Genomic DNA, 27,593 nt, shown 5'->3' on the forward strand with positions numbered 1-27,593 from the left:
CACTTGAGCACGGAAATCTCAAAGTCGGTACAATTCCCAGTTTTAACCCCTCTATTTCGTTAGAATTGGCAACACGAAAATCCCGAACACTTTCCAGGGCCAACATGGAAATCTCAAACAAACTGGATACCTATCCCCTTGCCGTCCGTTGAATTATTTTTTTCCACAATTGAACGGAAACGAAAGATGCTATCACTCTCCCAGTAGCACTATGTGTCAGTTAATGTGTTACGTGTGCGTGGCTTATATATTATGTGTGTGCATGCTGAACTGAAGGGGAATTGCGAAGCATGTTTGACCAGCGTCTTATCCATCATTACCTCACATTATGGTACATAATCTGAGGTGCCAGTACCATCGCAAAAATGACCAGTATTGTTGGGACAGGAGACTAACAAGGCAGTGATTGCCTAAGGCAGTAAATGTTAAATATTAAAATGATACAAACAATTCTGGGTGGGGAAGGTGAGATGAGAGCAATGCCCTCCCTCTCTCTTTAGCCTGCTTTGGGTAAGAGGGAAGAGCGTTTAAGTGAGGAATGATAGTGAAAGTAGTGATTTTACGTACCAGATTCATTGGTAATGACGACTCATGCTGAGTGTGTAATCCACAATGCGATATGCTGGAATTTTATCAAGCACACACAGTGGGAATTGTCATTCCATTTCTGTAATTGAACAAGACAAGACGCACTAAACGCAACACCAGTGAAAACTCTTCATAATTCTGAAAAGGATGGCCGAGAAAATGAAATTGAATTGTCTCACTATCAAAGTTCACAATTAAGGAGTTATCATTATGACTTTTATCAAGATCACCCACATTTACCCCCCTCATATCCTATGTAAAATACTCAACATGGAAAACTTGAACAAATAGGCCCGGTCCCGACTTGTTCAAGATTTCCATGTTCGAATGTATGTATTTTCCGGGAAAGACATTTATTTTTCTAAAATTTCAGGGACAAATCCGGAAATTCCAGGATAGTTGGTACCATCTCTATCTCACACACATACTTTCTTCAAGCTGACCATTGTGTGTGTGTGTTTTGTGCTATGCATTCTCTGCCAGCAACAAGGTCCATATTATAAGAAAATGTAGTTTAGTAGTAACATACATAAACAAAGAGTATTCACACACCAGGCTCTCTGTTGCCTTTATCTGAGTCTAATGTGGGCTAATGCATTGTGTTTGAAGATATAGAGTGGGTTCCATGCCCCTGTTACTGTTATAACTGATTATATTAGGCTCTTTAAAAATCCCTGCTACAGCCAGTAAATTTTACTAAAGGCCAAACAGGGAGAAAAAAATTGAGATTTTTTCAATCCATATTATAAGTTATAATATAACTGGGTGTTGTTATACATGGGTTCCACTGTATACACCAATCCCATTGTTTCTTTCTCAAAAATTACTCCAGTCTCACTCTCATAAATGACATATGAAAGAGACCAGACCAGTAGGGGATTGTTTGTTTGTTTTTAAGGGTTTACGGCGCTTGCAACACATTTAGGTTATATCAGCGCCAGTAAAAAGGAAGAAAATGGGATAGTAAAAAGTTACAGAATTACAATTTAAGCACCCAAGAGAAAGTAAGACAAAGGGGAACTGGGGACAAATAGTAATAGTGATCAGATGTATATTCCAAGATCATAACCATCAATGTACTTAGTTTGAGACCACCTATAAGTCCTGATCGGACACAAGCACAAGACCCAACAAAGAGGAATACATAATACACTCAAATGTTTACATTATACATTCAAAATAACAAATATAATAATACATAACAGGGATTTACAAGGAAAAAAACATCATCTCCCAAAACAATAACTATGCATTTGACTGTTTCCCTCCCAGCCAGGAATCCGACCAGGGTCAGGACAAAACCAAGTAATCTCATTCCAAGACAAAATTATTTTTTTTAATTTGAGCTTTATATAGCAATATCCACTAAATGTGCTCAAAGCGCTTTAGAAGGGGTCCCTGGTCAACAGCAACATTTAACATGTAGGACGGGACATGACGCCTGTTAGGCGATATTACAATTTTTCGGACAAAGACAACGCTGTTAATAGCCAGGTACTCATTTTACACCTGAGTACGGTGAGAGAATGTGAGTAAAGAGCCTTTTTTTCCCCAAGGACTCAACTATGCTACGAGTGCGAGGCTCAAACCCAGGACCTTCCGATCCGGAAGCGAGTGGCATACCACAAGACCACATAGCCGCACAAAGACAGAAAGCTTGCTGTAAAACAGATATGGGAGGTCAGGAACCCCACCCAGGACCAGTAGGGGACAGCAGACCTAGCAATGAGTAGCCAATAAAGATTCCCCAGATCCATGAGGCCGTGAAAAGAAGTCCGCACACTACAATCACGAACAGATAGATCCATTTGAGTGGTTCTCACTCTGCCAAAAAGAAAAATCTTAAAAGATAACATATCAAAACAATTGATGTCTCTCAAAAATATTTATTTGTTCAAACAAAAAATGCAAAAAGTATTACATCAAACAAAATTAATATTTACACATATATACATACCATAAAATGTAAAATAATAAAAACTTTGACTGCCAAAAAATTGCCATCTCAAGTAGGGTTAGCTTCTTCCTTCAACTGCCATTAAAAGGACATTTTATGTTGGGTTAGCTATTTCCAAATAAACAAAATTTGATAAGCAAGAGACAAACTATTTAAAACTTTAAAAATTGAAATTGGATTTTTGCTGAAAAACAGTCAAAGGAAAGAGATACTGTTCTATTTTTTAAATACTAGATGATTTTTTCCTTATGGATAACAAAAAATATGAACTTGGAATCACTCTGACGAGGGCTCTTTCAGAAATAACAGAAAAATGCCCATTGCTCAGCAACCAGTGGAGATTTTTTAATTCTGTAAACGACATGGTATTCCTTATTTCCTTACGGATATTCCCAGAAATTATGAAGTGCATCATTTTGCACAATGAATTTCTAGACGATTTTAAAGATGGCGGCCCACCTTGAAACTTGGTCAAAGGAGGAAATCAGAGCTGTCATACGTTTTTTGAACGCCAAAAGTCTGAATCCTACCGAAATTCATAAAGAACTTCAGAGTGTATATGGTGAGCATGTTATAAGCCGTACACAAGTCTATCACTGGTGTAATTTGTTTGAAGCCGGCCATTCCGACTTGACAGACAGGGAAGGGAGAGGGCGTTCGATAACTGCGACGTCAGAAGACAATGTGAAGCGAGTTGATGAGCTTATTCGTCAAGACAGGAGGTTGAAACTTCATGAAATCGCAAGCAGTCTTGAAATTTCGGAAACTTCTGCCCATAGAATTGTATTTGATGAACTTGGCTGCAGAAAAGTCAGCGCAAGATGGGTTCCTAAGCAATTGACAGACAATCATAAAGATTGGACATCTGCAGGGAACTTTTGAGAAGAAGCAAGAGCTCACGCAGGGTTCACGGGCATACTGCCAACGCCGGCGGAGACTTTCTAGGGTACGATGTGACTTTTCTTGACAGCATAGTCACCGGTGATGAGACTTGGTTGCACCATTGCACCCCAGAAACAAAGCAAGATTCGATGACATGGAAACATCCATCCTCACCTGTCGCGAAGAAATTCAAAGTCATGCGGTCAGCAAAGAAAATAATGGGAACTGTTTTCTGGGACAGTTGTGGTGTTATTCTGTTCGAAACCTTACAACCTGGAGAAACAATCAATGCTGCAAGGTACTGCCAAACTCTTGACAAGCTTGACATTCGCAGAAAGCGCCCAGGGCAGTTGACCAACGGGGTCATTTTGCAACACGACAACGCTACACCCCACACAGCACGAGTGACGCAAGGTTGGCTAGAGAAATATGGATGGGAGATTTTGCCACACCCACCACACAGTCGAGACCTCGCACCATCTGATTATCACCTCTTTGGGCCACTGAAAAGTGAGCTGGCAGGAAAGCGCTTTGATGTCGATGAAGAGCTTGTTGACCATGTGCGGAAATGGCTACAAAACCTTGACGGAAATTTCTTCCGAGAGGGTATCTATTCCATGGTGAGGCGTTGGCAGAAGTGTGTCGACAGACTTGGCTGTTACGTAGAGAAATGAAGGATGAGTCAAGGTATGAACACGTGCAAGAATTTTGTTGATAGCATAAAAAACGCGGATTTTACAGGCATTTTTCGGTTAATTATGAAAGAGCCCTCGTATCTGTGTTTTTAGAATTTCAAATCTAAAAACATAACATAAGCACATTTACGATTTACTCATCATTATTGTGTTTAACTAATCAAAAACATGTAACAGATTCAGATTCCAAGACTGGCTCATTTGTTAATGTTTCAAAATGAAGTTGACCTAAGTGAAGAGATGAATCCAATGACTGATCATTCAAAGGCATGAGGTCAGGTGACATGTTGCGGGTTGGCGATGATTTGCTGCAAATTTGTGATGGTGAAGGAGATGGAAGGTCTACAAGCAGTTCAGACAAGTCTTCAGGTAAATCTTGATCATCATCTATAAAGAAATGGGAGAACCCCGCCCCAAAAAACAAAGAAATGAAATGAATAAATCCACTGGTGTGTGAACATGTGTAAATTTGATGTGGTTAAAGGAAAAAATTCAAGAAACTAAATTATCTATTTTGGTTTGGACATAATATGGTTAATAAGTTGAAAAGTGAATAAAATTAGGATATTACTCTAATACATAAGCAGAGACGATGTCATTGAGCATACAAAGTCTACTGTTTTCAATTAAGGTAAAGGTAAGCCTCTGATGGGTGTTTGATTTCGCTGCCTCTGAATTACCATCAGTAGTCAAGTTGTGTAAAACTGTTTCATACATTGAGTGAAAAATGTTTAATTAAAAGTAAATAAAACCAATTCCAACAAACCGCACAGTGGCCAACAATGAAAGCGGTATGATCCTATAGTTGTTTTACTTTAATTCACCAAAGTCTGAGGTCAAAAGTGCACGTCACTTTAGCTATTGATTCCACAATCCAGACAAAATGCTGGGAATGGAGGTGTCGGATTATGGGGACGTGACTGTATGATTAACTCCTCACAGATTAGAGCTCAATGTCATATGGAATTATCTATTGTACCAAGAGAGCACTTGTATGGGTTCCATAGCTATTACTGCTGTCTTGATGAAATCGGAAGTGTTAAATAAGCGTAGCCTAAAAGAGTGTATCTGTCATACTTTATTTTGTAAGCTTCTAGTCAGTTACTTATAAAAAGAAAAAAAATAACAATGTGGAATTGAATGAAAGCTTGAATTTATTAAACGAAAACAGATAATGTTGACGTTTAATGTTTACACATTCACCTTAACAAAGCCATTCTCGCATATCTCTTTGTTTGTAGTATTTCATTCAACATGTTTTGTTGACAAGGGGAAACACGAAACATCCACATTATCTGTTTTTGTATATGAAATTAAAGCTTACATTCAATTTCATATTGTTACTTATTTCTTTGAGCAGCCACATGTACATTACTTATTAAAAGGCACCTTTCTCAAACAGCATGTGAAGTATTTGGTATGGAAATGAATAATAAATAGTATTTAATAAAACACACTACAGAGACAAATGAGTCTGTGTGAGAAATTGTACAATATGTCAGTTTTCATCTTATGCTATGGACTTTAATATGAAATCACTTTCATATACAGTGCAACTGCAACCCATGGATAACGACATCGCCCGGGACCAGTTATCCAGGGGTGTCATTATTCCGGGGTTTTCAAGATGGCGGATAAAGGGGCGTGGTGAGACCCTTGAATACATAACAATGGGATTCTGGACAAGTGACTGAGAGAAGACACATCCCAATAACGTTAGAATGTGTATTTTTACTTGTTTACTAAGGGTTTACCAGTTACACTGTCTCTCTCCAATGTGTATTGTCATTGTTTTGATCGTAAACAGTGCTCAAATGCCATTTACCAACTAAGAATAAATCAAGAAAATCCAGTGCCAATATCAATATGACTGACCCCACAGTTTTTTTAAAACAAATATTTCAAAATTTTGCGTGGAAAATAAGTAAATTATGCAGGTTTCTAAATATGTTGTATCACACCTAACAATTAACTACATGTAGATGCAACCCATGTAATAAAATATCCCAGCGGAATTACGCAATTTCAAACTCAAATTATGTAAATGTTGCTGCTCGAAGCTCGGAGAAATAAATAATATGAAATTGAATGTAAGCTTCAATTTTATTACAAGAACAGATCAAATGAACGTTTCGGATTGCCCCTTTATAAACAAAACAGGATGAATGAAACACTACAGATGAATGAGATTCATCGCAACAACGCCACTACTGCATCTCATTCATCTGTAGTGTTTCATTCATCCTGTTTTGTAATCATCTTAACAACGCCACTACCACATCTCATTCATCTGTAGTGTTTCATTCATCCTGTTTTGTTGATAAAGGGGAAACCCGAAACGGTCATTTGATCTGTTCTTGTAATAAAATTGAAGCTTACATTCAATTTCATATCATTTATTTAACTCAAATTATGCCAGAAAATATGCTGATTTGAAAATAGGCACAAAATTGGGAAAACAAAATTACAATAAAAAATTGCTGTCAATGAAATTGCTATAATAAAGAAGTAAAAAATTTGGATATGACCTTTTATTCAATTTAAATAAAAGGTCATATCCGAATTAAAAAAAAAAAGAATCAAAGAATTTGGATAATGTGCAGATTTTGCGGTTGCAATGCAAATCAGAAAATTTTCTCTAATTTTGCGACCGCAAGCTGTGCTAAAAAATGTGGGGTCAGATATGATAACAACGCACATATGGAATATGTTTTGCAATTAATCAAAGATTCTTATTTATAAGCTGCATCATCACAAGGTTGCAATAATACAGACACTAACCGGGTTTGTTATGTAAAAACAAATACCTCCTGGTCTTTTGGCCAAAAGTTTATCATAATCACTTGATATAGTGGGCGACATTATAGACCTCTAAAATGCAAAAGGCCAGGATGTGTCTAATGATCAGAAGTGCTTTAGGACTAATAATAATAATATATTAAATAACTATGAATAGCTATGTTATATTTGCATTAGATTTGGGTTTGACTGATGGGCCGGTAGATTCTCCTCCTTTTTGACAAATTTTCATTATCATCACTGGGGGACCTGTGCTTGTGTCAGGATGAAACAGATAATCTCAAAATAAGTACACTGATAGCGTGTTCTTCCTTTTTCTTGGGTACTTTAATTGTAATTCTATAACTTTTTACTAGATCCCATTTTATTCCTTTTTACTGGCGCTGCTATGACCTTACATTTGTTGCAAGCGCCGTGAAACCCTTAAAAACAAACAAAAACCTTTCTCTTTCATGAACGAAATATGGATTTTTAGGAAAATTAATCGCATCTTTTTGCAAATTTTGCTGTTTTCAGCTTGCAAAATTTGGGATTTTTTTTGGGGCAAAAAAAACCGCCATGTCAGAATATATTAACAAAATAAAAATATATAAACATCAAAATGATAAATGATATAAATATCTAATGAAGATGACGTTTCATAAGTTTCGAAAACCCAAACACACTCTCTCTCACTCACAGGCACACCTCCACACAACCCTACACACACACAGAGGCAGAAACATAAAAGCTTGTAAAGTTGTAGAGGTATAACTCCTCTATACTGTGTTCTAAAAGTTCTGTGGTTTAATTATTTTACTAATACTTTTTAGACGTTTTCTATAGTTCCATTGAGTTTCTCATCCAATTTTTCTGCCATTGTGTTGTGTTGACGAATGAAAACAACTCACCCAGTAGTGCCATGTGGTAAAGTCGATAAGAACATGTTTTGACTTATGGGTCATCCTGCATTCTATTCATTTATCACAGACTAAAACTATGAATTTTTGTTTGTCAATGTGGCCATACATTACTTAACAATGGACTAGTTCACCCATAACTTACCCCCATACAGACCTAGAGGTGGTGGGTCCATCTCAATAATGTCATCCAAATTCTCTTCTTCAATGTCTGAATCAGAGTCTGGGGCAGAACCAAAGAAACATGGTGGTCTCCACATCAACAATTTGTCAACATAGCAACTCAAGCGGTCACTATGTGGGAAAATTGTATCCGAATCATCTGAAATGAAGAATGAAAGAAAGATAAGAAACAATTATAGCACATTGAATAAAATGCACCCCCTGCCCTCTCATTCATGAAAACAATACTTTTGCAAATTGGTCAATGCAAGTACATCATCTGGGCCACAGAATTTCAATTGCCTTTAGCAGAAGTATCACAACCACTAATGTATGCAGCTAGAACAAATATTGAAACAAGAGAAGAAAAAAAAAAAAAAAAAAAAAAATAAAGCATAGGGCTCTTTTAAAAAACCAAGGATTTCCCCATTCAACCTTTACTATTAAATGAACATCAAGAGACCTAAATAAGCCATTAAAAGAAAAAAAAAAAAAGGGGGGGGGGGGAATTTAATCACAGGAATTGCTATAATAATAATAATAATAATAATAATAATAATAATAATAATAATAATAATAATAATAGATCTTTATTGTCCATAAATATGGCAATTTGTCATTTAGTTACACTTGTTATAACGTTATATGATAACTATAACATTGAACAGATACTTCACTCCTACTTATTCTCTCTCTCTCTCTCCTCCTCTCTTTCTTTCACGCGTGCGATATACACAACATAAACATATTCATTTCATTTTCAATTCGTTACATTTTTGGCAATTCAACACCAAATATTATCATCATTATCAATTGGTCACTTAATCTAACATTAAATAAATTAATCAGTCAATCAGTCAACGCATCAATCCTTGGTTTTGCTGTACCATATGAAATATTCAACATTTTTATTGGTGATGGAACGAACGTTGATTTATACTTGTTAGTTCTACATTTAATCTGACAAAACCTTCTCCCAGATGGTAAAATACTAAATTCATGGTATAAAATATGTTTTTTAATTGTTGGTAATTGAGAATGCTTTCCTTTCTATTGCTTTTCCATGAATTCTTTCCACTCCATCAAGAGGATGGTTTATTATTTTTGATGCCTCTTTGTAATTCTAAATCATCATACAACGCTTTATATAATATTAAGCGAAGGATAGGTCTTCAATCAACAAATCGCGAAATAAGATGAAATTAGCGGTGCAATTTTGTGTCGGAAGTAAACATAGCCACCGCCATTTCGATTTCCTTGAGACAAAAACATTGATACGAACGATTTTTCCGTTAAGTTCTATAGAAGAAAACAATAATGAAAAAAACAAATATCTATGAACTTACACTCAACATCATCTGGTATTATAGGAATGGGTTCCACTGATGACTTTGGTTTACTCTTGGGAGTTCTTGTTTTATTACAACGCACATGAGATGATGATTTTTTTAGTCCTGTCTATGAAAATATTCAAAAGGATTGATTAATTATTCAGGTTATGATCAAAAGTCAGTACAAAAGAGTGTAAATGGTGAAAAAGAAAATAATAATTGGTCTGCTCTGTTTCCCTATATCAAAGTCAATAATTGATGGCCATGGGAATGAAGAAAAACCAAAGTAAACCCCTCTCCCAACCCACTTCAACAACTTATACAATTACTGACTAAAACCTGCCACCTGGTAATGACAGTGAGACACAATTAAGGTCTCATTTATCGGAAATTATTTGGGTTTTTGTTTTTTGCCAATGTCAAAAGCATGACAAAACCTCATATGTCAAAATAAATAAATGTCACTTTTAGCAACACTCTTTTTCTTCTAAAAAATATATTAGCTGAAAATAATTAATGGTATCACTTGTGAAACATAATGAATAAAACACTGCTAAGACCTGTCACAGGTAACCAAAAAAAACAACAAAAATAAAAAAAACAACACACAACAGCTTTTATAGTATAGCATAATTTGTAAAGCGCTTTGAGCATGTTTAGGGAATATTATGCTATATAAAAGCTCAAGCTTTTCTTCATTTTTTTTTTTTTTTTGTGATATCAGTCAAGTGTTGAAAATGATGATCAGGCGGTAATGATGATTGTGTAAAGTAGTGGTAATGTTGGTGAACGTGATGATCTGCTGTGTTGATAAAAGTAATGAAAGTGTACAATGGCAATGATGGCTCAGGGGGGAATTATGATAGATAAGATGCTGAGGTGGTAGTGATGTTAGTTAAGATGAAGTGGTAGTGATGTTAGTTAAGATGACGAAGTGGTAACATTAGACATAACGATGCTGTTGGTATAGTGGTATTAGTAGTTGTGGTCGTGATGATAATGATGTGGTGGTGGTTGTAGTAGTGGTGGTAATGATGTTGATGTGGTGGTGATGGTGGTTGTAGTTCAAATGGTAGTGATGATGTGGTGGTGGTTGTAGTAGTAGTTGTGGTCGTGATGATAATGATGTGGTGGTGGTTGTAGTAATAGTAGTGGTAATGATATGTTGTGGTGGTGGTGGTGGTGGTTGTAGTAGTAGTGGTAGTGATGATGTGGTGGTGGTGGTGGTTGTAGTAGTGGTGGCAGTGATGATGATGATGTTGTAGTGGTGGTTGTAGTAGTAGTAGTAGTAGCAGTAGTTATGATGATGTGGTGGTGGTGGTTGCAGTAGTAGTGGTAGTGATGATGGTTGTAATAATAGTGGCAGTGATGATGATGTGGTGGTTGGAGGGGGGGGGGGGGGGGGGGGGTATCCTTGGAACAAATTGACCTCACTGGAATTTGACGGAAGTTGCCCGGAGCCCGGAATTTTTTTGCTCCAGACCAGAGTTTTTGCATCACTGCTGTAGGTGTTAATTGTGATGTTTTGGTATGTTACCATCAAATTTTATGATTCATTGGCCTAACTTGTTAACTTGGAATTAGTGGTAGTATTAAAACAGTGACGATGATGACATGATGATATTGGTATAGAGTGATAATGATGTACTGGCGTGGTCAACAAAATACTGTTAATTGTTAAGCTTGTAAAGTTGTTGCTGTAATGGTAGAAGTGATGTTATGGTGGGAAGTGCTAGTGATAACCTAGTGATGATGATTCTGCAGTGGTACAAGGATTATGATATTGTGACGGCAGTTTTGATGGTGATGCTGAGAAGTGATCCTAATGTAGTGGTTGTGACAATGCTGATGAAGCAAAGATGATGGTGGATTTGATTTTGTTGCAGTAGTAATTGTAATAATTCTGAAGTGATCTGTTGCTGGTGGTGAAGCATTTGTGTTAGTATTGAGAATGAAGTAATGATAGTGATGCTGATATGGTTTTGTTAGTTGTGAAGACGCTGAGGTGGTAGTGATGGCGATGTTATTGTCTTGTGGTGCCTATTGGTTTAATGATGCTGTAGCAGTGATGGTAGTAGTTATGATGATGGTGATGAAGAAGCAGAAGAATATGATGACGATTATGGTGGTGGTGGATAAGAAAAAGGAAGAAAGAAGGAGAAAGAAAGAAAGAAGAAGAAGAAGAAGAAGAAGAAGAAGAAGAAGAAGAAGAAGAAGAAGAAGAAGAAGAAGAAGAAGAAGAATAGAAGAAGATCAATGAATTTTAGGTCCAAGTGAAACAAGATTTTTAAAAGGATTGATAAGAAGTCATTGACTTTGACGTACTTACAGGTAATACAACTGGGGAGCTTTTTGCCTTTGGCTTTTTTGTAAAATGACCTGCTGGGAAATTTTCATTCCCAATGGACTTTTTGGACTTGAATAAAGCCTGTACAGGCCCATGAAAGTCTGAGACATTTCCTTTGATTCCATTAGATGAAGACACAGGATGGAGTTGGTTATTCACACTACCCAGGGCCTTACGAGGAGTTGGCTGTGTTAGTTTGCTACCACCTTCTGTTAAATCAAATATAAAAAGAACCAAATCTGGTCATAGTAATACAAGGTTGATTCAGAAATTAATGTGAAAATTGTTACATCTTGAACCATTTTTACTGTTACTCAATCAAACTACCACCAAACTCTCTATCTACTTTTCGCATTATGTAGTCTCCTTGATGATCGATCTTTGCCAAAGGTGTGCCTATTAATGTTTGACCTTCCTGAAAAAAGTTCTGTCAAGCTCAGCCACCTAGTGATTTACTTCTTTCAAAAGAACATTGGCATCAAACTTCAAGCCTCCAAGTCCAAGGTTGCGTTGTAGGGTCTGAAGAGATGATAAACAGAGAGATCAGGACTATAGGGTGGTGGGATAATATATCCCAATCAAAATGAAGAAAGCAGTTATTTGTCAGGTCCAGTCAGATCCACTGAATGGGGCAGAGGGATACATGATCATGAAAAAAAAAGCATGCCCCGAGTCCAAAGCCCCAGCCTTTTGCGTCACACACTTACTTAATCCTCTTCAGTCTAGGCCACATAGGGCATCCACCAAACATCTCCATTTTTTGTCGTTAGTTCCTTTCGCAGTGGCTGTATTCCAGGACAGGCCTTTAACTCTTTTTCCATGGTCCTTCGCTAGGTTTCTTTTTGGGTCTCCCCCGCTTTCTCTTCCCATCTGCTGTCCAGTACAGGGCTATCTTGGGAAGTTACCCTTTTACTTTTACCATGCTGGCCACATGACCCAGCCAACTCCATCTTCTTTTTATTTGGCTTTCAATGTTAGTGCAGCCAGCTTTCTTTAATAGATCCATTGCTTTTATTTTTGTAGGCCAAAATAGATATTTTATTAACTTTCCTTATTTCTATGTGCATTTAGAAACATTCCATATTCTGGAATGTGGATAATTGTTTAAAAGAGCAGAGTTTCAAATATATGTCTGGGGATAACGAATACTCGTTATGCCCAGACAGGTGTCTGGGGATAATGAATTTTCATCATCCCCAGACAGGTGTCGGGGATAACCACAGCGTTTATTTATATGAGTTAAATTGCCAGAAGTAAAAATAAACTCATTATGTCATTACGCAACATGTTTATATCTTGGTGGCGTTTTTATACACCTCCGTTTGCGGTGATGGTAAATTAATGAAAATGTTGCTGCATACGTCCATGAGGTTTGTTTGTTTGTTTTTAGGCATTTAACGGCGCTTTCGACACTATTTAGGTCATTTAAGCGCCCGTCCATGAGGTTTAAATAGTTTTAGATTGTAGTTTAGCACGCTGCTTAGTGATTACCGATGTACAATGATAATAAATTAAAGAATAATAACAATAATTTTAAAAATCAAAAGTAAAAAGAAACATGGCACACAAATACTGATCTCAAATAAATAAATAATTTTAGAAAATTAAAATCGAAGTTTTTTAAAAACATGATAAAAAGTTTTTGAAAAAAAAAAAAAAAAGAAAGAAAAAAAGCAAACAAAAACAAAGTAAATAAAAAAAAAATTTAAATGTCAACAATGGGAATCGAACCCGGTACTTTCAAAGTTGGAGTCTGATAGCTTGTCCACTGCGCTACGGAGCCACATGCCTGTTCATCACATTTAATGATTTTCTAAAACATCATTTTACCTTCAACGCAACTTCTATTTTCTGGTTTTATATTTCGATTTTTTAAATTATTATTATTTTTATATAAATTTATTAACAAAAACATCCTACAGTGATATAGCAAATTGTATTTTTACCTCTTTTAATTATGTAACATTTGCGTCATATTATTATGTAATAATGTGTTAATTTGAAATGTTTATCTTCCTCTTTATTAATGTAAATGCATGCATTGTCCTCGATAAGACGAACATTTTGGTAATGATAAGAACTCCATATTGACTGTTTTAATAGTTTTAACTATTTTTTATTAACATCACGCGATTTCGGTCACAACTTTGCAATGGTACTTTTGGGGTAAAAATCGGTCTAAAATTTCAGACTTTGAACTACCCTAACTACATTTCTATCAAGATAGAAACAAAATTCAAACTGCTTTAACAAATTTTGTAATCTGTGTTGCCAACTCTGTAATATGACAATAAAACTCCCTACTTTTACTTTACCCTTCACTGCCAGGCCTCCCCAAAATTATATAATTTCTGTCAAAAGACACTTCGGATTTTACTTACTGCTTGGAAATGCTTGCAGGGATTTTCCTTGGAGATTTTTATCGATTGGCCGAAGAAGGCCTGGGGTCTCATTTTCCTTGTCTGTGTGAACACGGAATCCTAAAGCAGCCATTGATTCTGATTTACACACAGAAAAATACTCGGTTAGATTAATTGAATGGATAATTGAATCACTATTATATCTATTTTTATACAGTAAATTAATTACAGCTGATTAAAACGTTTATATTTCTGTATTTTCTCTCCGTTTCTGTAAATGATAATGAGAATGACTGGATGAATGAATCTTTCTTCTTTTGATATTGTATTTGGCACAGTTGAATTGATTGGTTGTTTCTCTTTGTAGCTATGTTGTAAAAGTTAGACTTCGCCGGAAGTTGTACAAAACGAAATATTTATTGTTATTGTTTCTATCCCCGGTGACGTTATGCTAAATTGACAGATTCAAGAAGTGACTTTCGTACTTAAATTAATATTTTCAAATTATTAACGTCATCTTCAAGGGCAGTGATTATTTTGAGTTTATCTAAATACTGACAAATCATGGCGACAAGTTCACGATATGACGACAGGGAACTTTTCCGGAGAAGAGTACAGCAAAAGCTGGCTGACAGATTCTCTGCAGATAATGATAATGGCAATGGCAATGGCGATGGTCAGTAGTCACTCACTAGATACTGAAATGTAGACTAGTCAGTATAAGTAGAATCACCTGCTGTCGTCAGTTTTCTTTTTTCTTCTTACTGTCACTATATCGTTGAAAGATTTGAGAGCACAATTGGTGTAAAATCGATTGGTTAGGGTGGGGTCAAAATGCGGACATGGATCTTGAAGTTGAAGTTCTCTCTCTTACTCTTTTCCTAGCTAGTCTCAATCTAACTAGATAGAGGAAGAACTTCCATATACAGGTGCCACTCAGGGAAGACCTGTATATATATAATACATAGGTATTTATTAAACAAGACTATACATTATAAATATCAAATAGGAAATGGCTATTCGGACCCGGGTCTGAATTGCTTCCCGTGGCAATTCGGACTCGAGTCTAAACTGAATAGAACTCCGTGGCTAACCATCGTCGAGTCTGAATAACTCCATGGCTCTTCGATTCGGAATACTGCAATGCAATGCGCCCGAATGATGAACTTATCATTAGTATCATTAGTGAAACTCTTAGTTTCTATTCCGTTTGCAGCTATAGAAACCGTATTGGTCTTCCTAAAAACACACACACACACACACACACACACACTCATGAGTATCTCTAATTCATTAAAAACAGAATAATCACACACACACACACTCCTCTCCCCCCACAATCATTTCCACAACCCAAGAGCCGCCGGCTTTTTCTCTTTGATCACGCCTCGGTCGTTTGTGGTTTACCCCCCCCCCCACCAATCCCATTACCAGTTGATCATTTTCTCTCCGTATTTAACCAGTGCTTATTTTATTAATAGGCACATAGTCCAGTATTATCTAATAATATTAGTATTAGACAGTACTCTGCCCCTACCCCAGTGGCGGGGCTCTATTGCATGGCTTGCTGCCAAGAATCGCCTCTATTTTTATATTTAGAAATAAAACAGCATATTTCTTTAATTAAAAAAGAATTAAGACACTGCCTTTTGTCAAAGCCCGACTTATACTGCCTTTTAAATAAAACGCTCAATGCCCGAAGTCATATTATTCTCCTTTCTCTGCACTTTTTCGTGGCCGCAAATGGCAAATTATATAATGTTGAGATATGTCATTCATGTATCTTTTGCAACACGCTCATGGCAAATCAAATAAATCTTCCAATCATTACACAAAGACACTCCTTTTTCTATGCGAGGGCAAATTGATTGTTAACGTTAACAATTTCGACTACAATTGTAATCTCCCAAAGACCACGAATATTTAGATCTATGTTTTGTTTTTTAAGGAGCTTGCAACACATTTAGGTCATATCAGCGCCAGCAAAAATGGAGAAATTGGATAGCAAAAAGTTCTAGAATTACAATTAAAAAGTACTCAAGATAAAGTAAGACAAAGGGGAATAATAGATCACCGCTTTTGAAGGCAGTCATCTTCGGGAGTTCTAAAACGTGACTTGCTCACTCACTCGCCCTCCTACCGACTGACAACTGACAACTGAGAACGAGCAGCTTCCTCCAACCCTACCACGCTTCACTTTCGAGCCAGCTTCCACTTCCGACACTTCCTGTGATTGCGCAGGCGCATTGTGGCAGGAGTCCGAATTGCCACGGGAGGCAATTCAGACTCGGGTCCGAATTGCCACTTCATATCAAATATACATAGATATATGATACATAAGTATTCAATAGATTCAAAATTGAAATAATCTGGAGTCGTATATCCTCCACTATCGTCAATGTGCAATATTTTGACATTTAAGTAGTGCTGGATTATTTGCTAGCTTTTACCCGATCGACGTTTGAGCGCCAAGCCACGATCAATCGTCCAATCTCAATGCCGGAAGAGCGAGTTGGTAAATCGAGCGGGCAGGTAAGACGAACAGAGAAGAGCTTGAGACGATCAGGAGCTGAGCGAGCGGAGGGGAAACGAGTCATTTCAAACGATCACAGTTTGCCATACGATTCCAATCGCCAACGTTTGTACACTGATTCGAGCAATGCTGTGTTCTTCACAGCCCTCCTTGTCAGATGTTAGTGTGTCTGGGTGGCAGGGAAATTTGTATAGGTGTATCACGCGTGTGTGACAAGACTTCATCAAACCTACTTACTTTGACTATCACACACACACACACACACTAAGGCTATTTCTATGACACACATGCATCCATCTATCAATGAACACTACAGTAGTGCGGCTATGTGGTCTAGTCATGAAGTAACTATAGTAGGCTCTAGTCGGCCATGGGTCTAGTACATTATAATGGTCTAGTGATATGACACTCGCTTTCGGATCGGAAAGTCCTGGGTTTGAGCCTCATGCTCGGCGCATAGTTGAGTCCTTGGACAAGGCTCTTTACTCACATTCTCTCACCGTACTCAGGTGTAAAATGAGTACCTGGCCGTTAACAGCTTGTCCACTATGCTACGGAGCCACCTAACTGTTTATAACATTTAATTAGGTCTTTCTAGAAAATTATTTTATCTTCAATGCAACTTCTATTTTCTGGTTTTAAATTTTGATTTTTACAACAAAATTTTATTAACATAGACACACAGATGTCACAATATAGCTTTTGCTATGTCCAAATACAGAAACACAGCATCGCTGATGAATCATGTGGAATATACATGCGCAATGGAGGTGCATAAAAACGATCCGTTAAGATACGTCAACGGAGGTGCATAAAAACACTACGTAATTGGTGTATTGCTTCATGCGACTTTGCACTTTACTCTGGCCCATAGAAAAGTTTCAAGGCTTTGGCAATGGTCTTGTTGACAAGTGTGTACTAATTAAGTGGATGTAGTGTCTCCCCATGTCCATACAAACTAGATTCTTCTTATGCATTTGAGAAATGCCAACACGTGCATCCACCTGCCCTTTTGATGAGAAAAAAAAGTATGGTCGGGATTTATCTCATCACACCAATATTTCTTTTTGAGGTCTGATTTATGAATCTTGATGCTCAGACAATATCTACCTTCCCAAAAGAAACTTGTTGCAAAGAGATCTCAATATATTTGATGGTGTTAAATTTGGAATTATAAGTTGAAAGTGGCTAACTTAATTTTGAAATCATACCTGCGCCAAGAAAAAGTAAAAAGGTTTATGCTTTTTAGAGGAATTTAAAACAGATTTTGAAATTCAGTGCCTGCAACTCTTGAGTCACAGACACCAAATAGATAGTAAGCATTAAGATCTCTTGTACATTAGTTCATGATGATAGTAAGACAAATAGTTTACATATATATGGAGATCCCAGCAGTACTTTATGACTGTTCAAGTTATCCCCACCCAATAAGCATGCACATGTTCTTTAAAAAGGTATTAAGACAAAAAAAAATTTAATCGTCTTATTCAACATATTCAGAGATAAGCAGTTAAATTTACAAGCTAACAAAGTGAAATTGAAAATCCTACTACAAACTGTGCCACTTGTACACATAATCTCTGAAAAGATTTTTCCCTTTAAACTTTTTAGGAAGAAGAGTCATCAGCTTTTTAGACATATTTTTTGTTCAAAACCAAATTGCTTAAACTATGACCGAAATTGGCAGAGTGATGGAAACATAAACTATTTCTATTACACTCTTACCCCTTAATTGTTTATATATGGTATCAGCAAAGAAATCCAAAAATTACAAGATACAAATACATTGATTTGAACACCTCTCATTTTCCGTCCTTCTCACCTGGAAATATATGTTTCAGAGAAATGCTTTTGAGGTAACAGAGATTATAAAGTTTTGCCCACTTTTTACTGGTCAGTTTTTCTCCAAAAATTTTACAGATAGAACTCATATTCTTAGTTGTATCCATGGTGGATATTGTGACAAAAAATTGTTGACCTTAAAATTGTTATTAAATTGAAGTTGGGATGCAAGGCTACTAATAGTGGTTCATTAGAGCTGAGTGTCTAAGCTATGATTCAATCCCCACCTCATAAGGTCAGATTTTTACTCTTAAGTACATTTCAGATGGCAGATATCAAGCAGTTGTCATATTTTTTTTTGCCGTCATAAAAAATTTTCAAATACCCTACCACAATTCAATTGACTTAAACATTGATGTGAAATGTTAGCCACCAAGGTTTTTATAGCTTTGGCCATTTTATTTTTTTATCTACATTTTGTTTTTGCTTCAGGTGGCTCTGGGGAGAGATCAGAGATCGACTTACAACCATGCAAGAAGTCACCATACTCTATACAAAATTTTGTATGGATTTTTGCAGCCATCTGTGTTTTCTACTTTAGTGACTTTTTATCTGTTGTCATGTATGACATGCGAATCAAACAGTAAGTCCTTTTTAGGCTATGCCTTGTAAAAGTTCTCTGTTTAATATTAAAGATAATGATAATGATTGATATGACACTGTTGAGGCAATTAATTGGAATACCATTTTTGGAACAGCCAAGTAATATAATAATCATATATAAATCATGATGTGACTAACATTAATTTTATATTTTCTATATAATTTCAATGGCCGTTGAAATGATTTAAGAGCTGTACCGAATTTTATGTAATTTTATTTATTCAAATAACCGTCAACAAACTGTATCTCTATTGAGAGGAATAAGACTGGATCCATCTCTTATTTTTCAAAGAACAAATAGGCTCACAATTAATAGAATCATTGAATCTTTTACTTACGACTATTCCTTTTATTTAATCTACTAGATTTTATAATTTGGTTGTCTCAGTTGATGAACAAATAATTATTAAGAAAATAGGTAATTATGCAATGATTGCTTGCTTTTGATGAGGCATGCCATGTTGATTTTCATTTTATAAATGGAATAGGTTTCATGTTTCTTTGAGTTGTTTTGTAAGTCTAAGGGGTATACACGCATTGGTTGTTCCATAGAAATTAAGATATTCATAAAGTAATTATTGTTATGCCTTAAAATGATTGTAGCAATGAAACAAAAGGACGAATTTATGAGAAAATTATCATAGTTGGCGAGGAGTGTCACAATCTCAGTAATAGATTTTGGTTTTACTTTTATTCCCCCAGATCATGGTTTTGGATTGGAACCATTGCATTTATATGCCATGTTAGTGTTGCATTCTTCCTTGTTGTATGGTTAAGCTATTGGAAGAAAGTTGATTCTGATAACTGGGAGACAATGTATCCAAAGGCTGTACCTGTGGCCACGGGTTCTTTCATCATTGGTGGCATATGGTAAGATCTATATTTCTATTTTTATCATTTAGTATTCCATTCTTCAAAATAATCTCAATTTTTACCATCTTTATGATCACAGTGTCCAAAGTTTTAAGTTTAGCCTCTTAAGTTGACTGCCAAAGATCTTCTTTAAAAGTGTCATTAAATTCTTAAGGTGTCAAATGTTCCAACTTTAATCCTGCTTAAAGTCAGCAATTACAAACCCCAATATTTTATCTTTAAAATACAGTAAAGGACAAATATATCGACATTGTTGGGACTGAGGTGAAATGGCGGTATAAGCGTCATGTCAATATATAAGTCTTTCCAAAAAATTAAATGGAAATAAATGGAAAATGTGAGATAACATCATGGGAAATTAATCTGATTTGGTGATCCTTCAAAGACCAATTTTGAAATTTAGGACTTTTCACTCAATTGCTCAATTTTCTCATTTTGATAATCTTCTTTTTTCTTCCCATTTCCTTTTCAGTCTCTCCGTTGCATTATGGCCTGTATGGGGCATCCTAACACCAGTCATCCTGGGTTCATTGCTTATGGGTGTTGTTGTTATTATTGCTATGTTTGGATAAAGATAGACTGGAGCATTGACGACTGAATGTTTCATGGTATTTTTGACTTGTCTTTTAAGTCAGGTAATATTGAGCTTTTCAGTGGCTGGGTAGCTGGCAATGATTAGAAAAGTCTGGCGCTGGCGTTGTGTTCTTAGGTAAAATACTTTACAGACATTACCTCACTCGATCCATGGGTTAATGAGTATTTTGCTTTATACAGTGTAGTACGTTACCTGTGCTAATATGAAATGTGCAGTTAGCAGGCAATTGGTACGATATGAAATCAAAATTTGGTTTCATATGTCCTGATACATAAAAAAACGAAAGATTGTGAAACACAATGTGAACAAAATAAAAATAGGAATCCTACTAATTAAATGAGTAGTGAGTAATAAACTGCTTAAAGTTGTGGAGTGTGCAACTACAAAAGGAAAATGAATACAATTCAAGAAGATTATGTCATCATTGTTAGCAAATTAATATATATTGTGTGGAATGTTCAGTTGGACGTTGTGTTGACGTTTTGTTTGGTGGTGAATGTGATAAAACAAATTTGAATTTTGATCTGAAATGAAATGATTGTCGAAAATGTACAAACATGTAAACTACCTCTCTGTATCATTCATACTAAGCATTCCCTGGCAGACTATTCGTCATGTTAATGTAACACATAAATCATTTCTCTTTGCTGTATTATGTTTCTCATTTAAAATACTTCTCATAGTGGTGAATTCAACTTTCAACATTATTTATTATATTGTTTATGTGAGGCCTGTCTACCTTAAGTTTTGTGTAACAGACTTTGGCATTGAAAATATTAGGCATTCTCATTGACTATCAAAACCAATTTTAACAAAATATTTCGAATATGACTACTTATAAATCAGGAAAGTGACATATCTGGTAGTGATTATGTATGTCACTTATATTCATTAAAGTGATGAGCGTGAATTACTAGAAATAGAAAGTAAAAGAATGTTGAAACTGTTACCTGTCTTTGTTTTTTGTCCATTTTGAATTACTTGAGAGCTGTGTAAGATTTCTGCCATATTAAAGAGGTTATAATATTGAGCGCCCTTAAATAGCTGAGCTATGACGTCTTCAGTAGTAAAAGGTAATTTTGACATAAATTGTAATTTATTTTATCTCTTTCCGACATGATTCTCGAAAGTTTATTTCATTTAACATATCAACATGGAACATTGCCTTGACACTGTTAAATTCTTTTGTGTATGGCATGATCACTCACTGTTCTGATGATTACAATAGCATTTTGAAGTTTGACACAATGATGGGAATCCTTGGTGACGGCAGTTTTAATGAAAAAAAAAAACAATGAAACGGTAAAGTGGCTGATAACAATGAGAAAGTTATGGTACAACTATGGTTTCATGCATGAAACTGGATCAATAGCTCATGTGAGGAGGAAATTTACGCAACAATTCAAAAAAAAGCCCCAGCAAGGAACACAATTCTAGCCTGGTATAACAACTTTAAAACAACAGGTTCAGTCACTGGAGCTGCCAAGAGGAAGACGTAATCATTAAACTCCAAGGCAGTCATTGAGGCAGGCTACAAGATTAGTCACTGGGCTGGTAAGCGTGTCTTCAGTAAGCAAAATAGGACGTTGCCACCACAAGTTGCTTTTGCACACCAAGTCCTTGACAGACAACTCACTGAAAATATTGCCTTGAAGCAACCTTCGACTTCGACGTATCTGGGCATGTACACATGTCATGCACACAAACACAATGTTCCATATTATAGCTAACAAAAACTAGATTAAGTTATTGTGTGTCGTCGCAACTCACCTAAAGTCAATGTCTAGTATGCACTGACCAGGGAATGAGTGGTTGGTCCTTTCTTTTTTTGATGGTATGACATTGACAGCAACAATTTATTTGGCATGTTGGCATCATACGGAGTTCCTCAATTTGATTATTTTCAACCTAACATCTTTTTTCCAACAGGATGGAGCTCCCCCTAACTTGAGTTAAATGTGTGGGAATTTTTCAATGAACAGTTCCCAAACCAATGGATCGGCGGAGGTAATCTAATTTTCTGACCTCTAACTCTAGGATCACCTGATGAAACCCCACCTTGCTTTTTTATGGTGATATGTGAAGAGCAGATCGTTTAGAACCCGTGTGAGAGACATGCGTCACCTGAATACATAAATAAGAGAAGCTGTTTGCTTAGTCACATTACTCATGCTGCAAAAGATGTGGGACAAACTGGAGAGATGCTTACACTTACAGTTTGTCATTCAAAATGCTGATGGTCACGCGGAGCTTTAAATCAGTCGATTGTGCAAAAACATGATCACAAGTAAGATATCAGGGAAACAACTTTAATGAATTTGGATTAATATGCTGAAAACCAAATTGATGTTGTTACAGCTGTTCTTGAGTTATTCAAACCTGAAATGTCCATGATTTAAAACAAACACACTGTAAATTACGATTTATTTCAAAATTACCCTTTTCTACTCATAACATCATAACTCATCTACCAAAGGGCACACTGTTAAAACATTTATATACAGTAGAATTACTTTAAACTGAAATTTTGGGGACCTTCTAAACCATTTCGGTTTAAAGACATTTTGGTTTAAAGCAAGTTCACGTTTTGCAATGTTTTTCAAGGGTAGTAACTATTTAAGGAATTTGCTCATTTAATCGTATCATGGGTTTCCCGTTAAATGGAGTTGTTGAATAAATGCTGTCTTCGTAACCAATAATTTTTAAAAAAATTTTTTTGGTGTGTTTTAAAAATATTTTTGGGGGTTTTCGTTTTCAATTCAAAATTGTTGAAAGAGTTGAGTTCGGGATGCCGTGTATTTACATATCTCCGTCTTGATCAACTTTTTTTTCATCGACATCACATAGTATTTTGATTTTAAACTCCAACGTGTAAGCACGGTGCTTTATTTTAGTTTAGACATCTTATAGTAAAATGCAAAGCTTAAATAAGATCGAAAGTTCTTGTGCGATAATTGATAATGAATGACGTGCAGCTACTCAGAGGTGAAGTGAAATGGAAATGAAAAGGCGTGTCAATGCTAAGCTGTCTACTACACACCCCCCTTTTGTTTAAAAGCCATTAGGTTCAAAGGCCTGATTACATAGAACCCCCCCCCCCCCCTCGCACACACACACACACATTTAAACAAAGTGGAATTGAAATGGCATGTCAATGGTAAGTTGTCTCCCCCCCCCCCCCCCCCCCCCTCCCTCCTTATTCTCGTGTTGTGAAAATTTGTCAGTTCCAAAGCATCAACACACGAGCGAGAACATCTCGCTTGCGTGATTCTACACCCCAACTCCCCCTCTTTCCTCATTTTTCGCCTGCCAGTCACCCGTTGTCTTCCTTTTCCAATCTGTGCGATTGTGGTGTTGGCCAAACCCAAGTGCAGTGATTGAAGTGTTTGCCTACCCCCCACCCCCACCCCACCCATCACCCTCATCTTATACTTACGCTCTTTGTTTAATATCGCCGGGCATCATTACATGTGGCCACCTTCCCGAATTTTTGAAGAAAAATAGAGAGAGAAAAAGGGAAGGTGCTCTCAAGTTGTTTCGGTTTAATGAAAGTCCTGCTTAGAAGTATTTCGGTTCATCGTAAGAATTAGTACAAAGATAATGAAGAAACTAGTACAATTTATTAAATTCTTTGCGGTTTAAGGTATTTTTCGGTTTAGCTTCTTTCGGTTTAAAGTAATTTTACTGTATATATATACTGGGTGGGGTGCCGACCTCCCATAGTGGGCAGGGAGGTACTTGCTGTGCCTTCTATCCCCCTGTATCTGTTTTCCAATTGCTTTCTATCTTTGTCTTGGAATGAGATCACTAAGTTTTGTCTTGATCATGGCCGTAGTCCTTGGCTGGAAAGGAAACAGTTGAATGTATAGTTATAGTTTTAACAGATATTTTTTCATTGTAAATCTTCTCTCTAATATTTACCGTTATTTTTTTTTAACATACAATTTGTAAACATTTGAGTGTATTCCTCTTAGTGGGATCTTGTGCTGGTGTCTGGGTAATCATTTAGGTAATCTTAAACTAAGTACACTGATAATGTGCTCTTGGAATCTACTTCTGTTCCCTATTTGTACCATTCCCCTTTATCTTACTTTTTCCTCAAGTCCTTTTAATTGTACATCTAGAATGTTTTTAATATCCAATTTTCATCCTTTTTACTGGCGCTGATATGAACTTAATGTTTAAAGAAAATGTAATAGTGCCTTACGGGTGCCATATGTTGTCCTATATATTTTGTGATGATGTCAGCTTATAAAAAAAGTCTTGAGATTTTATATAGTACAATATCCTTAAGAATTTTGAAACAGACCACGTTTTGAAGTATTTCAAATCATTTATTTATGTACATATATTATGATATTTCTGCCTTGTGTATAAATTTGGTAAACAAACTTCTGACATTATATCTTCAAATTTTGTCTATGCCATGCCATTTTCTTCATTTCTCTGACAACTCACTCATTTCTCTGGTTTGCTGACTTCTCTGACCTTGTGCAGCAATTTGCAAGTTATTTATATTGAAATGTCTAATGTTCATTTAAAAAATGTATCCTTAGAATGTCTAGACCCCTTTGTAGATATGCTATATATCCGTTTCTTTTCCCCTCAAAATTTGATTGTAGCGTGATAAACATTTCATTGATGTCTTACAAACTCATTGTAATTGTAATCAATATGGTAATTATTATTATGTGGCAGTATTACAATGCAAAGTAAAACAATTTCTTTGAAATATTTTTCAGTAATAGTAATAAGTGGCAATTCTAGTATTTAAGATTGAAGACCCCTCGTGACATAAAAAAAGGTATTTGTTATACTGAAACAAAAATATTTCTTAACCAAAGTAGATAACTATTATATATGAAGCATCTATTCGACCAGATATTTGTAATCCATTTCACCAGATTTGTCTATTGAACCTCAATCTTTTATGATATATTATATTTTTATTCCAACGTTGTGCTTGGATAAGATATAACTTTTCCCATGAGCTCATTTTTTCAAAACTTTTGGCAGGTTTTAAATGTTAAAATTTATCTTGGAGACGATTTACATGCATTTGACTATCATGCATATCCCACAACTCATTTTTTTTATTGTGCGCGTCAACACTATAACACTATAATTATTAAATGAGAAGAATTTTAATTCTCTTTTAACTGAATTTAAATCGTAATGTTCAGCAAATAAATGTTGAAAGATGTGAGCTTGATGAGTATTCATGAATTAAAAGGTCAACATGACAGAGCCTTCAGTGCCTAGTTTTCTCTCTCTCTCTCTCTCTCTCTCTCTCTCTCTCACGTGGGTGGAATTTAGGGCTAGGTAACTTCCCAGACCGGTGAATTCTCCTACGGCCAATAGACCTTGCTATCTCTTCTAATTAAATTTGTCGTCTCCATACAGCTTTGAGTCCCCATTCCTGAATGAGGCCATTTATTGATTTCACCTGGGCCTTGCCAGTCTTGTGTTGGAAGGGAAACAGCTGGATAGATTTTTATTGGGTGGGGTTCCTGACCTCTTATAGTGGACAGGGAGGTACTTTCTGTGTCTTCTATCCCCTCTGTTTTCTGAGTTGCTTTCTTTGTCTTGGAATGAGATTCCTTGGTTTTGTACTGGCCATGACTGTGAGGGAAACGGTCAAATGTATGGTTAGAATTTTGGGAGATTATATTTTTTGTATTGTAAATCATCTCTATGTAATTACATATTTTATTTTGTTATAAATATGTATGTATTGTTGTGTAAACATTTGAGTGTATTCCTCTTAGTGGGAACCTGTATTTGTGTCTAGATGAGACTTTTAGGTGATCTCAAACTAAGTACACTGATAGTGTGCTCTTGGAATCTACATCTGTTCCCTATTTCAACCCATCCCCTTTGTCTTACTTATTCTCGTGTGTTTGTAATTCTAGAAACTTTGACTATCCCATTTTCTTCCTTTCTACTGGCGCTGAAATGACTTTGCCTCTCAGAGGCAAGAGGAATACACTCAAATGTTTACAAATCATAAATAATACGTTAACAAAATATAATACAGTGCAAAACAGAGAGATGATTTACAAGGGAAAAAATATCATCTCCGAAAACTAACTATACATTTGACTGTTTCCCTCTCAGGCAGGGTATCTGGCCATGGTCAGGACAAAACCAAGTAATCTCATTCCAAGACAAAGACAGAAAGCAAGTTGGAAAAAAATATAGGGAGATAGAAGACAAAGTAAGTACCTCCCTGCCTACGAGGCAGGAACCCCACCCAGGAGATCACCTAAAAGTCTCATCCTGACACAAGCACATGTCCCCACAAAGAGGAATGCACTCAAATGTTTACAAATCATATTTTCCACACACAAAAAAAAAAAAATTATAGTATATAACAGAGAGATGATTTACAAGGGGAAAAATATATCCCACAACTATAACTATACTTTCAACTATTTCCCTTTCCAATCAAGGACTCCGGCCAGTGTCAGGACAAAACTAAGAAATCTCACTCCAAGACAAAGACAGAAAGCAATTGGAAAAGAGATGTAGGGGATAGAAGACATAGAAATGATTATATAATGGATGTATGAGACTTTTGTTTGCTTGTCAAAATGGAAGCAGAGCAACGTCTTCTTTGTTTTAAGTTTTTTTTTAAGGGTTTTACGGCGTTTGCAACACATTTAGGTTATATCAGCGCCAGTAAAAAGGAAGAAAATGGGATAGTAAAAAGTTCTAGAATTACAGTTAAAGCACCCAAGAGAAAGTAAGACATAGGGGAACTGGGAACAAATAGGGATCAGATGTAGATTCCAAGAGCATGCCACCAAAGTACTTAGTTTGAGATCACCTAAAAGTCCCACCCGGACACAAGCACATGATCCAACAAAAAGGAATACACTCAAATGCTTACATTATACATTCAAAATAAATATTATAATACATAACAGAGAGATGATTAACAAGGAAATAAATATCGTCTCCCAAAACAATAACTATGCATTTGACTGTTTCCCTCCCAGCTAGGACTCCAGCCAGGGCCAGGACAAAACCAAGTAATCCCATTCCAAGACAAAGACAGAAAGCATGTTGGAAAGCAGATATAAGGGGATAGAAGACACAGTATGTATCTCCCTGCCCACTATGGG

At 36.1% G+C, this 27,593-nt stretch overlaps 2 protein-coding genes across 4 annotated transcripts; one reads left to right on the forward strand and one right to left on the reverse strand.

The window, feature by feature from the left end:
• Nucleotides 1-2,458: 2,458 nt before the first annotated feature.
• On the reverse strand, nt 2,459-14,373 carry LOC144965476 (uncharacterized). 2 transcript variants are annotated; one of them, XM_078900853.1, is made up of 5 exons: nt 14,042-14,373; nt 11,643-11,869; nt 9,329-9,440; nt 7,966-8,142; nt 2,459-4,509 (listed from the first exon to the last, which is right to left on the reverse strand). In XM_078900853.1, exons 1-5 carry the CDS (start codon nt 14,151-14,153, stop codon nt 4,283-4,285), a joined length of 855 nt encoding a protein of 284 aa, XP_078756979.1. In that variant the 5' UTR covers nt 14,154-14,373; the 3' UTR covers nt 2,459-4,282. The 2 variants fall into 2 exon arrangements, with proteins under 2 accessions (XP_078756979.1, XP_078756981.1); XM_078900855.1 differs by having other exon boundaries at nt 7,978-8,142; nt 14,042-14,345.
• Nucleotides 14,374-14,434: 61 nt separating this feature from the next.
• On the forward strand, nt 14,435-25,720 carry LOC144965477 (transmembrane protein 128-like). Of its 2 annotated transcripts, XR_013644025.1 has the most exons (5): nt 14,435-14,696; nt 18,828-18,978; nt 19,701-19,868; nt 20,344-20,506; nt 22,396-25,720. XR_013644025.1 is itself a non-coding variant. In XM_078900856.1 (4 exons), the coding sequence occupies exons 1-4, from the start codon at nt 14,585-14,587 to the stop codon at nt 20,441-20,443; spliced, it is 531 nt and encodes a 176-aa protein (XP_078756982.1). In that variant the 5' UTR covers nt 14,435-14,584; the 3' UTR covers nt 20,444-25,720. The 2 variants fall into 2 exon arrangements, 1 of the variants encoding a protein (XP_078756982.1); XM_078900856.1 differs by having other exon boundaries at nt 20,344-25,720.
• Nucleotides 25,721-27,593: the final 1,873 nt, after the last annotated feature.

Source organism: Berghia stephanieae, chromosome 2 (genome assembly GCF_034508935.2).
Source record: "Berghia stephanieae isolate SIO BIC M18660-M18661 chromosome 2, UCSD_Bste_1.3, whole genome shotgun sequence".
Taxonomy (NCBI): domain Eukaryota; kingdom Metazoa; phylum Mollusca; class Gastropoda; order Nudibranchia; family Aeolidiidae; genus Berghia; species Berghia stephanieae.

What these genes read in the sequence shown, in the direction of transcription:
- LOC144965476 (XM_078900853.1), bottom strand. Translation starts at nt 14,153, where the DNA reads ATGGCTGCTTTAGGATTCCGTGTTCACACAGACAAGGAAAATGAGACC. An exon ending in AATACCAGATGATGTTGAGT is followed by an intron (nt 8,143 to 9,328) that starts GTAAGTTCATAG and finishes TCTTCATTTCAG; the next exon opens with ATGATTCGGATACAATTTTC. An exon ending in ACCTCTAGGTCTGTATGGGG is followed by an intron (nt 4,510 to 7,965) that starts GTAAGTTATGGG and finishes ATTTCTTTATAG; the next exon opens with ATGATGATCAAGATTTACCT.
- LOC144965477 (XM_078900856.1), top strand. Translation starts at nt 14,585, where the DNA reads ATGGCGACAAGTTCACGATATGACGACAGGGAACTTTTCCGGAGAAGA. An exon ending in TGGCAATGGCAATGGCGATG is followed by an intron (nt 14,697 to 18,827) that starts GTCAGTAGTCAC and finishes TTTTTGCTTCAG; the next exon opens with GTGGCTCTGGGGAGAGATCA. An exon ending in TTCATCATTGGTGGCATATG is followed by an intron (nt 19,869 to 20,343) that starts GTAAGATCTATA and finishes TTTCCTTTTCAG; the next exon opens with TCTCTCCGTTGCATTATGGC.